The 14113-nt window shown below is 37.2% G+C and overlaps 1 protein-coding gene across 2 annotated transcripts; it reads left to right on the top strand.

Annotated features, from left to right (window-relative positions):
• Nucleotides 1-867: 867 nt before the first annotated feature.
• il15 (interleukin 15) lies at nt 868-12358 on the top strand. 2 transcript variants are annotated; one of them, XM_085459049.1, is made up of 6 exons: nt 868-1845; nt 7162-7244; nt 9471-9558; nt 10813-10857; nt 11595-11726; nt 11902-12357. In XM_085459049.1, the coding sequence occupies exons 1-6, from the start codon at nt 1789-1791 to the stop codon at nt 11995-11997; spliced, it is 501 nt and encodes a 166-aa protein (XP_085315175.1). In that variant the 5' UTR covers nt 868-1788; the 3' UTR covers nt 11998-12357. The 2 variants fall into 2 exon arrangements, with proteins under 2 accessions (XP_085315175.1, XP_085315174.1); XM_085459048.1 differs by lacking the exon at nt 868-1845 and adding an exon at nt 1856-2357 and having other exon boundaries at nt 11902-12358.
• The last annotated feature ends 1755 nt before the right edge of the window (nt 12359-14113 follow it).

Below are 14113 nucleotides of genomic sequence, written 5' to 3'. Positions count from 1 at the left end.
GTTAGCTGTTCACCACAATGTGCCTCGAGACTTTCATCTTCCTGTTTATGAAAAACTTCCTCAAACATTTTACCCGTATGCTTATATCCAAAATAAGTCGTCCCGTTTTAGCTTGGTCAGCTGTAATAATAAACAAATTATTAGCTGGAATGAATTGCCTAAATCATTAACTTCACTGGTTTTCTGATCCAGGCAAATTGGCGGCCACTGAAGGGAATTCTTCTGTGGCTTGTTATGAATAAAGCATAACCTGTCCTCATTATTGGTGTTATGTAATGACTATTGGAGAGTCTTTTTGTGGCATCTTTCCTCAGTGCAGTTGTTTGTCCTGATGTTTGAAATAAACTGCAAGGCACATTTGGGTTATTCTTACTATTCGGTGCCATTTGAGTCCTAATGACATAATATGGTATATTTAGTGTAAAACTTGTCTAATGCTTATTTCTAAACCATTTTCTTGTATGTTTAACCCCCCTCTACCATAGAACACATTGATATATACACAGGATAAATACATTAAAAGTAAATTACTTTTATTTTAGCACAAGTCACTAAAGTACTATGTCCCCAGTCATGCTTGCTCGACTTCAGTTACAAATATAACTTAAAAAAAAAAAAAAAAATCTAGATTTTTCATCATTTCTGGATTGGCTTATTTCTAATGTTCCTCATCAAATGTTCTTTTTTATTATTAATGCATGTTTAATACTTAAAATCTTTAAAAAATGTTGTGTCCCTGAATCAACTGTCACCCCTGTTACTCTGATAAGAATTCCATAGAACACATCACCTGATTATTCTTTTAGTCACATGACACTCCCGGATGTAACATATTTTGGAGGGAAAACTTTCAAGAAGAAGAGTAAGTACCACTCTTTAATCAACCCTTTTTTCAATGTTTTAGCAAGATTTTGTAATGTGGCAAAGCATAACACGTCCAACCTGTTACGCTTATTAATAGTGGAAACAATTTTTTTTTTGTAATTTTTATAATATGGCTAATAAACATGTTAAAAATGGTTCTTAGTGGTCACCATGTACTAGCTTGTTGTTCATCATACTAGTAGTAATGGCTAAGTTTAGCATAAAATCTCCCCCCTGTTACCGTCACCCCTGTTATTGCTATGCACTGTAACATGAAATTTCCTTGCAGATTTTAAAAAGGGACATTGTAGCTTTTAGAAAATGTAAATATTACTATAACTGTGTATTCAAAACAGTTATTAATAGAAAATTGAATGTCCTGTAACAGGGTGGACATTTGGCACGTCATGGGTAAAGACTTTGATTTTAAAAAATATTATAATATAATATCCTTAGCTGGACCAATACATTTTTCTTATAGGTTGAAAATCCCTCTTTTAGATGAAATGTTAAAATAATTCAAAATTTTGTATTTTTTGATGAAGAGTGATCACACTGAAATGGCACCGAATAGTAGGAATGACTCATTTGTGTAAAAAAATAAAAATTTAAAATTAAATAAAATCCCTCTTGAATGTGCATTTCTGTGAAGTATTTCTGATGACTCATGCATTAAAAGAAAAAAAAGAAACCGATAAAGTGACGACTTGGAGGAGGAGTGAACGTCTCAACACGACCAGAACAGGGCGTGTGCAAGTCAGCCTGCGAAATCATACCCGTACTCACTCTCGCCACAAGTGTTAATAACACTGGCTGCAGACCAATGAGACAAACCAGCTTTATTATCACAAATGAGGTGCAAAAGTGTAATCTTTGCTTGCTGCTCCGCTGGCTAGGACGACGGCAACCGCAGTCACTGCGCAGATGACGGCGCTCCCGGTGATCCTTTTTCAACTCACATGTCACCGAGATCAGCGAGCTGTAAGTTACATTTTAGTGCGTTACTAGTAGAGGTCTAACCCAAACTGTCGGCTAATCACCTGGAGGAAAACACGGCGTGTCCCCAATTAGGGAGGCTAATCAAATGCGTATATATAGGAGGTGTGTCTACTGGGCGATCCACGTGGGTCCGCGGGATACATTTCAGCTGCTGTCGGTGAACTATGTGCCATTATGGTAATTTGGTTTAAAAAACAAGTAATGCTCTCGCTTTCACTCACTTGCTTTCACTTTCGATTTAGTCAGATGCGAGCTAGTTTGGCAGCCCGTCTTTCCGGTTGTGTGTATATGGGGAGACGCTTCTGCACAGCTGTCAGTGAGAATGGAGCCAAATCATGTGCACGTCCACCACGTTCTTGTTTCTGCCTAACTTAATGTTTACGTTTTTATTCTGTCCAACGCTGTTTGTCAGCATTGCTCCAAACTGCGTCGAGACTGCAGGGTATGGAAATAAATGCGTCCTTGGTAGTACGCGGCTGACGGTTCGAGCAAAGGTACGAGGAAATGATTACCGGTTATTAGTCTCTGTAATAGTTTTGTAAACTTGAAGAATGATTTATAGGAAGGATGGTCTGCTTCAAGTAACAAGAAACTATCACGGTTGAAGCGCAACCTTCAAGAAATATTTAGTCGTGATTATCCATCCAACTCCTGTTGGAAGAGCAAGTGTAAGTGCTGAAGAGTACCATCGATAAATGTTAACCTCACTAGGCTACCGTAAATTTTTAAGATACGCGGCTGTTTCATAGTAACACTGAAAATATAGTTCTATTCTTTAAAAAAACAAACAAAAAAACAACAACCCCAAAACAAACAAAAAACACCCTTTAACTTCAGTACTACTACAGTACAAATGGAAAACACAAGTACATCTGCAACAGAATTGAAGACAACTAAAAGTACATTTCATCACTATGCTGTTTAAATATTCTTCATAATACTACAACTGCTGAAACATTGGATGTTAGATAACATGCATCCTCTGCTTTGGCCCCGATGGAGATTTCAGACAAAGATCATGTGTTGTTGGTCTGAGTGAGGTGTACCCAGAGGTGTGGACTCGAGTCACATGACTTGGACTCGAGTCATTAATTTTATGACTTTAGACTTGACTTGAAAAAATGTTCTAAGACTTGTGACTTGACTTGGACTTTTACACCAATGACTTGGGACTTGAATTGGACTTGAACCGGTTTACTTGAAAAGACTTGATATTTTACCCCAAATATAAAATTTAACATGCATATTATATAGCGATTGAAAATGTGACGTCATTCAGGGGTAAAACCGCAAAGGATTCTGGGAACTCGTGGCAAGAGGTACTAGCGCACACAGCCTTTCAATTGAAATCAGTCACACAGCGATAAAAAGAAACACAAAAATGTCAAGAAGCTGTTGTATTATTAACTGCAATAGCCGGTCGCATGACAGCCACGGGAAGCCGACGGGTAAAGAGATCGGTTGTTATCGGATTACGTCGTTGAAGAGAAATTGTTCGAGCCATGTTTCCGAAGTAACAAAGAGGCGACTGGATTGCAGCCATTCAAAGACCAAATATAACGTCCCAGAACACTCCAGCTCACAGGTTAGTCTGCTCCAAGCATTTCCACAAAGGCAAGTCTTCTGTTGTAGTTAATGCGTCATTTTCATAACATAATTGGTGATATAGGTTACAAGCAAGTCTGGCGCTGAACAGAAATTGTCGCGCTATGCTCCTTTGTTTATTGTGCATAAATAGTGAATTGTCCTGACACAATATTGCGTTTCGCTTCTGTTATTATGGTACACTGACAAAAACACATACTTTTATTCACAGGATAAAACAGTTGTTTTGTATCACTAATTGCCCAGTACGATTACAGCATACAGTATTATTGTCACTGCTACATTTCTGTGATGCTACCAGAAATTATTTCCACTGCTAATTAATTACCGTTGAGCTCAAAGTCTATATTAATAAACGGTTAACGAATGTGTATTTATGACGACGATTTGTGAGACTGGTAAACTTATGATAGGTACGATGGTCTTTACTTTCTACACGGTGCGTTTCAAGGTCCTGCACCCATCCGTCGGTAAACTGTACCTGGGCTTGTTGCAGTGACCTGAAGTTACTAAACTTCATGAGTGTGTGCACTCACTCCAAGAACCGTATGATTATAAATATGCATATAAATATGCTAAGATGAGATAGCTGACTTCATCTAACTAGCAAATGTTGTCCAGGCTACGTTGGTGATGCAGTTTTTTTTTAATATGTATGATATTTTTGTCATGCGATTTTAAAGCCGGTCCTACAACCGCATCCAAGAATAACATGCAGCTTATCTCAGAACTGTCGGTGAAAATTATTCTTGGAGCTAGGTTTAATTGAGCTGCATTTTAAAGAGGTGCAATTTCACAATTTGTGTATATTTTCTAAGTTCACTATTTTGTCATGTGTTGAGAAAAACACAGATTTAAAAATTACATGGTCTAATATTTACATTTAGCATATAACTGCAACATGCTTTTTTTCGTTTTTTTTTTTAAAGACTCGAAAGGACTTGAAATTCAAAGTTTCAGACTTGTGACTTGACTCGGACTTTTACACCAGTGACTTGAGACTCGACTCTGACTTGCCTGACATTACTTGAGACTTGACTTGAGACTTGAGGATAAAGACTTGAGACTTACTTGAGACTTGCAAAACAATGACTTGGTCCCACCTCTGGGTGTACCCTTAAGGTGTCTGATTTATGGCCTGTATTTACAGCGCTTTTCTAGTCCCTAAGGACCCCAAAGCGCTTCGAACCGGCAACCTTCCGATTACAAGGTGAACTCCCAACTCTTGAACCACGATCGCCCAAGTTCAGCCTAAAGCTTTTTTTTTTTTTTTTTTTTTTTTTATAGTTGCCTGACACTGTTGCCTGCATTTCGAGTTGTGCATGGTGGACTTGCTCTGCAATCCTGCAGCCCTAACACTAGTTGCTAGGGGATTTATGTCCTCAGGTTGATCAGTTCTCTTCCAGTCTGTTAGAAAAATGGCTGCAGAAGAAGTAGCTGGAAATGCGCAGGTACTACATGGGCCAGTCGCATTTGTTTTAGGCATTGATGGGATGTTGAGTTTGGTGTTGACAAAAAAAAAAAAAAAAAATCCACTCATTACTATTAAAAGTAATGCAGCACTCAATACTCAATACTTCATTGCTTGGTGGGGAAAAAGTAATTTGTAACATTACTACTTTGTTGCTCTGTAAAAAGATGTAAAATTCATTGTAAGACATGTTATCTAACAGTATTTATCTTCCCCTTCAGTCCTGATACTCAACACAAATCCCTGTTTGTGTGTGGGACAAAGCTTAAAGGCCCGCACAAACTTTGTTTTAGTTTAGTTGAGATTGAACACAAGACGGAACAGAAAGCAAATTAAAAACCAGGCCAAAGAGATGCAAAGCCGCAGTAATTCTACTGTAGAAACAACTGGAAATGGGTGATGCAATGTTACAAGCCTGACTAGCCATCGCTGCCTTTGTTATCTGTTGAAGATCAGGCTCTGGCTGCTGTGCTGGGGTCAGCATACACTTAGCTTTAGCATCACTTTGGGTTCTGGCCTAACTTTTTGTTAGGATGTTGTCTATGGATGCTTGGAAAGAGCCAATGCTGTGTTAGCAACAGCCTCTTTTTGCAGTGTTTGCACTTTGTTTGTTTGCACACTAGCTGATTATAGCAAGACCCATTTAAGATGTATATATTTCTGTAAATCCCCCCCACCCCCTCACCCCATCTATCATGCAGATAATGACGTAACTGTAGCTGTAATGTGGCTACTGAATTTGGTGCATTTACAGCTTTAGTTACTGCATTACTGAAAATTGTAAATTGTAGTGTGATTCCAGTGACATGTTAGTTTTGAATATACTGGTTATTTTGTGCCTCGGGTGTAGCTTTAATGCAGAAATGCAGTCCTTAACTAATTTATTATATAAACTGTCATTTAAAATAAAAAAAGGAAATATTTTAGAAATCTGTCCAAAAAATGTTTAAAGAAATTTTATTAAACAATTAACAACAAAATCTAAATTTATTTTAAATAGCCAAATTTGGGTACTGGACCTCAAGTAAATAACTAATTTGGCATCTTAAGTAAAACAGTTTAATTTTGATTTTTTTTTTCTGCTTATCTGTAAAACAGCAAATTTTAACATTTTTAGCATTAAAATAATTTGATTAAAGAGCTTGGCCTTGCTGGTGGATTAACTGTCTTTTGCTAATTATTTTAGAGCAGCCGTGGTATAAGCTTTACATTGGATGATGTCTTAATTTTTTTTAATTTTTTTTAAAAGCACTGTATAAATTGCATATTGGTGGTAGTGTGAGGGCCTCAGCTTGTACATCTGGAATAAAAATGGAGTGCAACTGAAATAATGTAGGTTTCTAATGAGTGTGGGTTGCCTCCCTTTAGAGGTTTTCTGGGCACACCCAGCTGTTGGAGCTTGTAATGCATTGTAGTCCATTTGGCTGTGGAATGCCTTAGTTTCCTCCAAGAGGGACTGGTAAATATTGCTGGGAAAAAATAGTGTCTGGATTAGCCAAAGAACTCCAGCTGGGTAACTCTGGTGAGAGTTAGCCACAGGAAGACGGGTACGTTTTTGTTTTTTGGTTTTTTTTTGTTGCTGTTGTTTTTTTGAGGGAATTGCAAAGCATTTAACCTCTAAAGTGAAACTGTAGCTGTTATTTACACTACATGCAAGTTGTGAGTTCTGCCCGATGAAAGCAGGTTGACTTTCTGCACTTTGAGTTGCACCTCGTTTGTGTATGATGATTACGGAGTGCGGTGACTGTGGGTGGGCACGGGGTAGTATTTCTAGCAGTGCAGGACAACAGCTTGAATACACTATAAAAAAATTACTATTTGAGTTTCAGTTAATATTTCATACTCATTCTGTTGTTTTAGTAGATGCAGAAAATAGAAGAAGAGAACAGAGTTGGCTTAAAAATATAGGAGCACAGCCTGTAGCAGATGAGCAAATGGTCACAAAAGACTGACAGAATACAGAAATGTGCAAACTTCAGAGAAAATGGTTATGTATCTGTTATTGCTATTCAGCCATAGAAGTGGAAATTATTTACCACAGTGTTACACAAAGATGGCTTGACATATTTCTGTTAAATTTCAATGACTTTAATTGCATATTTATCACCCATTATATTACAATTTTAAAATGGTGACCTAAAAGATGTAGATGTAGATGATGATGATGATGATGATGATGATGATGATGATGATGATCTAATGTTTTCCTGTACAATTTCTAGAGGGGTTTCCAGATCCAGCTGACCTGTAAGTTGTGCCGAGAGAGCCACAAAACTCAGGTGTGGCTTTGTTTGTTAGTTCTGAGGTAGGCATATAGTGTGTGTGTTGTGTTTTGTGTTTTGTTTTTCTTATGAGTGTACTGTGCTTAGTAGATTTATTAGATCACCTGTTATTTAAAAACAAGAAAACACAAATAATTTAGTAAGTCTGTCAAAAAATTATGGAGTGCAAGTAAATAGCTGTCATTTGGCATTTTAATAAGAAAATTTATGTGATTTTCGATTTTGTTTCTGCTTTTTTCCTTTTGCAAAACTGTAAACTTGAATATTTATGAACAATGCCAATAATGATAGTATTCATTTGGATTAAATAGCTTGCACATACTGGTGGATTAATCATCACAGAATCATAAAAAAATCAGAAATTGTCAGTACTGTTAATTTAGGACAGGCCTGGCATAAACCTTATATTGAGTAAAATAAAAAGAAATGTAAAACAGCAAAATAATATTGAAAGCCTAACCTTTTTAAAATTCCTACAAATAAACAGATAAGTACATCCTCTTAATTCTAATGTCTTACATAAGGATATAAGTCATCTGTTTCTCATCAGGGCTTAGTATCGGGTCAATATAACCTGAGGTAAACAACAAAGTTTTCCAGTTGAAAAGTCGAAGTTCAGAATTAGAGTTTTGGTTTCTGGCAAAGCTTTTAAAAAGGTCATTTACCGACTGATCTGTGAAAAGACTTCAACATGAAATGTTGTGCTGTCTGCATGACTGTCTGCAGCTCGGTAGGTAGTGTGGTCGCCCCATGATCGGAAGGTCGGGGGTTCGAATCCACTGAACGGCTACCCTGAGGTACCCCTGAGCAAGGTACCGTCCCTCCCCAGGCGTGATTTTTGGCTGCCCACTGATTCACTGAGGGAATAGGTTAAAGTCATTTCAGCCTCATCTTCAAATTATTCACGTCCTCTCAAGACCAAGACTCAAGTCCAATTACAACATGCCAAATAATTGATCAGTGTGTTATGTTTTAAAGCGTTACACAGATGACCTTCATTTAAATACTGATTGCTACAGCAATGTACAGTAAATGTTTTGGAGGAACTGATTCACTGAGTTCAAAAGATGGCGACTATAGATTTTACTCTGAGCTAATAATAGGTCTGTGACGTAATTGCAGTCTCCCTTATCAGAAAATGATGAGTGAATGAATGACTGTAAAAGTGGTTATTTTAACTGGAATATGTGAACTGCTAAAATGCTAACTGTTATATATTTCAGTGTTTGTAACATATAGAAGTTTGACTTGCTTTGCTCTAAGCTGTGACTTTATGAATGAGGAAATAAACTGGCATGTCAAATAGCTGTCCACAGAATGTGTTACCATGGTAACTAGGTTGAGGTTGAAGCTTCCTGGAACAGAAAAGCAAGAGTTTACCTTTCATCACACTAATTGTTAGCCGGACCTGATTCCTGGTATGGGGCCCTGGTCTCCAGTGTTAACACAATGCAAGTGCCTTTCCAAGAACGGTGGTATTACAATAATACAGTCCAGGACCCACATGCCAGACTCTGAAGAGCGGGCCAGAGTTCATCACAGTACAAGTAGAAATGTTTTGTTTTTGTGAAGGGTCGTAGGGAAAATGTCTCTTTTCTTTAAAAAAAAAAAAAAAAACGCAAAAAAACCCCCCAAAACAAAAGGGATCACTGCATAGATCGAATATCCACAAGGCCGATTAAGTAAAAGCAGCGCAGTAAAGAGCAGGCCAGTAACTCTCCAGCTTCAAGCTACTACTGCTAAAGGCAATTCTGCTAGCTATTGAGGTGTGTGTGCGCGTGCGACACTGCTTCTGTATTTTGGTTTAGGTTTTTGTCAAATGAAACCATAATATGCCATGTGATGTTTATCTCAGGCTATAATTGCTTAACTTTACAACATAGTAAAGGCTATATTAAAAAAGTCGTAATACCTTAGAATTGATGGGGGTTTACTCTCTTTTTGCAGTGACTGAATGACTGTATAGTGTTAATTTCTGCAAAATGCACTCCGTGACTGAGCTGATGGTGTGCAGTATGACAAAAGTACTGGACTTTGGAAGTTTGACACATTTATATTTCAATGTCTAAACTTCAACTGTGTTAGTTTATTAAATTTAAACTGCATTTCAATCACTTTTACTATATTATTACATTTAAATACCCATATTGCTTTCCCCAGTAGCAGCTAGGTGCAGCAAATCAGTTGCACCCAACAAAACTCCATATTGCCATAATTGTTTCTTTCTAATTGTATTTTCATTCTTACAGCCTCTTGAGTACGCCTACATGTGCCAATTCTGTGAATGAAGCAGGGGATCTACGGATATGTTTGAATGATCTGATTCATAATGTGAAGGTGAGTGGTTTCATTTTAACTCTTTGGTAACATTGAGTTTTTATTGTTAAAAATTTGTATGACATTTAAAAACGACATACATTTGTTCACTGATGCTGACTTAAAACAATAAAAAAAAAAGTCTGTTTTATTTATATAGCAGCAAATTGTAGCTCTAGTTATGTCAGAACTAATGGATAGTGGACAGTTTACCTCTACACTGGCAACAGTCTGGAGCCTTTACTCATTATACAGTCACTGGTTACGTCATTATTTATGGATATAGGCAGAAACAATGATCAGCTGATGCTAACAGACCCGAAATGTGTTAAAGAAAAAGTTTCCCACCGCATTACACCGCCAGCCTGAACACTGACACAAAACAGGATGGATCTATGCTTTCATATCATTTAGACCAAATGTTGACTCTTCCAGCTGAATGTCATCAGATCTTTTATTGCCCAATTTTATGATGGTGTAGTAACTGGAGTTTCAGTTTTGTGTTCTTAGCTGATAGGCAGGGCGCTCGGTGTAGTCTTCTGCTGCTGTTGCCCATCTGTGTCAAGGTTTGATGTGTTGTAGGTTCAGAAATTCTCTTTTGCATAACTTCCTTGTAATGACTGGTGATATGAGCTACTGTTGCTTTAACAGTTTGAAGCAATCTGGTTATCTTGCTTTGCTCTCATACTCTTCACCCAGAGAACTGCCACTCACTGGATGTTTTCTTTCTCACACCATGATTAGGAGTCAACTTTATTGTAATTACACATGTATTAATACAGGGTAACAAAATGCAGTTTGCATCTAATCAGAAGTGCAAGAGCAGTAAGCGCAATAGGAGCAGATTATGTATGTGATCTGCAGACCTTTGTGACAGAAAAGTCTCAGATTAGTAGTTTGTCTTTGCAGCAACAATGCATTTAGATGTGCTGACAATGTAATTACATGATTTTGATATCTGCGTTTTAATGAGTAGCTGAATAGGTGTACCTAAGGAAGTGACTGATGAAATTTCTGGTTGTTTGTCCATCAATCAATCCCATTCTCATTAACAAGTGAACGTAAGAGCTTAGAAGGAATTTCTAAAACTTTGGCACAAATGTTCACTTGAACTAGTTAAAATTTGGTGGTCAAACATCCCTAGGGACTAGAAGGGTGTGTTTTGTTTTTTTTTTTAATTCCACCAATTTCTTATATATATTAACCTGGTTGGTTGTGAGAAGCACATCTGGTGAGACAAATGAAAATGTTTATTTGTTTTTAATTTCTTGTCAGAAATCTGATGCTATGCTCTACGCTCCAGGAATTGAAGACTTTCCAGTAAGTTTTTAAAAAGTTCAGTTTTGATTTCTAATCATCGTGTGAATCGATTACAAAGTGCTAACAAGTGTTGCGTGTATGTCCAAATCCTGGAGGTCTCTTTAACCTCCACTCCAAAGACTAAACAAAAGGAATCACACATTCAGTTTACGGAGTGCTATAAAAGGCACTAACACCACGCCCATGCTTCTGTTTCCTCCTTGGTAAACATACCTGTATTCAGATAGCCAACCAACACAACAGCCATCCAAAGCATGTAGAAGGCAACATGTTCTTTGTTGGAATGTTTTGTACAGCGTACTCTGGGCCCTGTATTATGAATTCAACATACCCATGGAGCAAGTTTGGCTGTTACCATGGTGATGTACCCCAGTTAAATAAACTACCTTCATGGTACAGAAAACAGAATTAACCTTGATTACCTGGATAATCTGATTCCTGCTTCGTAATATGGGCCTCTGGTATCATCTTGAGAAGGGAGTGTTTAGTACATTTTTAATTTTGGTGTTTGGCATTATTTATAATAATAATAATAATAATAATAATAATAATAATAATAATAATAATAATAATAATAATAATAATAATAATAATAATTATTATTATTATTATTATTATTATTATTATTATTATTATTAAGCTTGTCATGATAAAGTAATTTTATTTATTTTATTCCTTAGAAATGTAACTCGTAGAACATTTTCAGGAAATGCTAAGAAATTTTCTTGTGTTTCCAGGATTTCTGTAAAAAGATGGTGCTGAAATGTTACATGTTGGAGTTGATAATGGTCCTTGATGAGGAAGAAATTGGGCGTGATTCACAGGAATGTGTCCGTGATTTCAATTATAATCTGCAAACAACAAAAAATGTAAGTTTGACTTCTTCTAAAAGGATACATTTAAGAGTCTTTGCTTAAATGTACAATCAAAAAGATTTTTTCACATAACCACTGCTGAAGCTTATTACCTTTCTTTAGCTTTCAGTTGTAATTGTTTGTATTCATTTGAGGGAAAAACAAATCTTTAATTTTTGTCTCCTGTTAGGATCTGTGTCCAGCATGTGAAACGTACACGCTTCAAAATATTACAACATTTATGGACAGACTAATGGACCTTTTGGAAAATCTCAACTCTACATAATATTATATAATGATGTAAATACTGTAAACTACTACTGTGCATTTGTGTAGATTTGTAAATAACTGTTTTTATCGCTTATGTTGCTACCATACGTAATAATAAATTAAAGATGTATTTTATGCTATAGGCTGATGACACTAAATGTAGCATGGCATGTCAGTGCTACACATCTGGCCTATTTGTTTTTAAATATGCTGTCAGTGCCACAGCTTTTAGCTATACTGTATATACATAATGTTATCACACTGCTAAATAATTTCCCCCAGGGATCAATAAAGTATTCTGATCCTGATTCTGATATACACTACTGAATAAAATGTACTGATACACCTAATGGACTCTAGTATCTGAGTACGTTCAGTATATGCTTACTCCAGTGTTTTGTCTGTGAGGTCTTCAGTTCTGCATTTTCCCTCTCTGGCTGCTACATGTGCGGCTTGAAAGTCTTTTGTAAACTTTATTTCTTTTTTACATTACATGTTAAAACAAACTCTCAACTGTTACTTCACGTACTGTTGAATACATGGGAGATTGTATCTGATACACAAACTGTTCTATTTAATTTTGTTCGATTCCGGGTCAGCATCAGAGATGGAGCATTTATCGTGCAAGTGGCAAGAGAGTCTTTAGTAGATACTCAGACAGGAAAACTGCCATTAACATTCTGTATACAAGGGCAGCTTATCTGCCAACTGCAGGCTGTCTACAAAGTTTGTGTGTAGCATGCAAACCAAGCTTGCCAGCATTAGCTCATAGCTTAACTCCACTGTGGTATCCAAATCTAGCCACTTCTATCGGGGGGGAGTAGTGCATTTTTTTATTTATGGCGCCTTTCTACAACCCAAGGTCCCTGTTCAAAGCATAAAAGAACAGCATTGGAGTCAACAACTGGAATCAATTTTTAAAGAGTAAGTCAGTTTAAACAGATGGGTTTTGACTTGAATAAGGGAAGAGAGGCAGTATTCGTGATCTCATGAGGAAGTGAATTTCAAAGTTGGGGAGCAGAGTGGCTGAAAGCTCTGATCTACGGGCAGCCAGCGAAGCTGCTGAAGACCAGTGATCATAACTCTGTGTGAGTCATGATCCAGGCTGCAGAATTCTGGAGGAGTCAGAGATTGCGAAGGGCCTTGTTAGGAGGACTGAAGAGAATTACAATAATCAATCTCAGAAGTGACGTGGCTATAAACAAGGATATGGGGGTTGGTAAGGAAGGGACAGACGATTGATATTGCGTAAGAGGAAGTAGGTGGACTGGTTGATACGACTATTACGAGACTGAAACGACAAAGTTCTGTCAAGGATGACACTCACACTCTTAACCTGAGGGGAGGGAAAGATTGAGGAGTTGTCAATATTAATGGAAAACTTGTGGGATTTGGTTTAAGTGGAAGCTCTGCCAACTAACACGGCTGCAACCAAAATGCTAATGCTAAAAATTCAGAGGCCAGGGCCCTATCCTAAAAAGGAGAGTTCAACACATCCAGGGTATCGTTCGGTTATCTAGATACTTACCCTAACATTGGAGATCAGGATAAAAGGTCACATGAAGCTGGTTATATTAAGTCATTAAATTAACCCAGCGTTACCCCTGTGGCTTCACATGAAAGGGGTGGTGTTAGTCACACATGGGCCTTTCATAGATCATGTGACTCTTCTTCCACAGAAAATCATCCACCAAGACCAGTGATGTTATCAAAAGTGATATAAATCTCGAAACAAACTCTCAACTTGTGAAAATAACGGGATGAATGCCACAGAAAAATCTTCAGTTAATCTGTTGCTTTAGGGCATGCAATAAATATTGTAATTCTACTTAATAGTTTTAAGTTGAAGTGAGTGGACTGGTGATATTAAAGATTAGAGCTCTAAAAACTTTAAACTGGATACATCTAAGCTTTAAAGCTTACCTTCCCTGCTGATAAAAGGATATGTGGAAATTGCTTCAGTGTGTAGCAGGTCAAAGGGAAATTAATGTGATTGACTGAATAGGTATTCTTCATGTGTGCTCTCTGTTTCCGGGGGTGTGGAAAAAAACAAGACTCAAGTAGAACACCAATTGAGATTTAGTCACCACATTAAGACATTCCTGTGGCAAAGTGACACACAGTTTGCCAGT

Source organism: Copadichromis virginalis, linkage group LG6, assembly GCF_057382275.1.
Source record: "Copadichromis virginalis isolate Kocher_CV1m ecotype Utaka linkage group LG6, C_Virginalis_male_GT1.1, whole genome shotgun sequence".
In the NCBI taxonomy this organism is placed as follows: domain Eukaryota; kingdom Metazoa; phylum Chordata; class Actinopteri; order Cichliformes; family Cichlidae; genus Copadichromis; species Copadichromis virginalis.
This window is presented reverse-complemented; position numbering and strand designations above follow the sequence as displayed.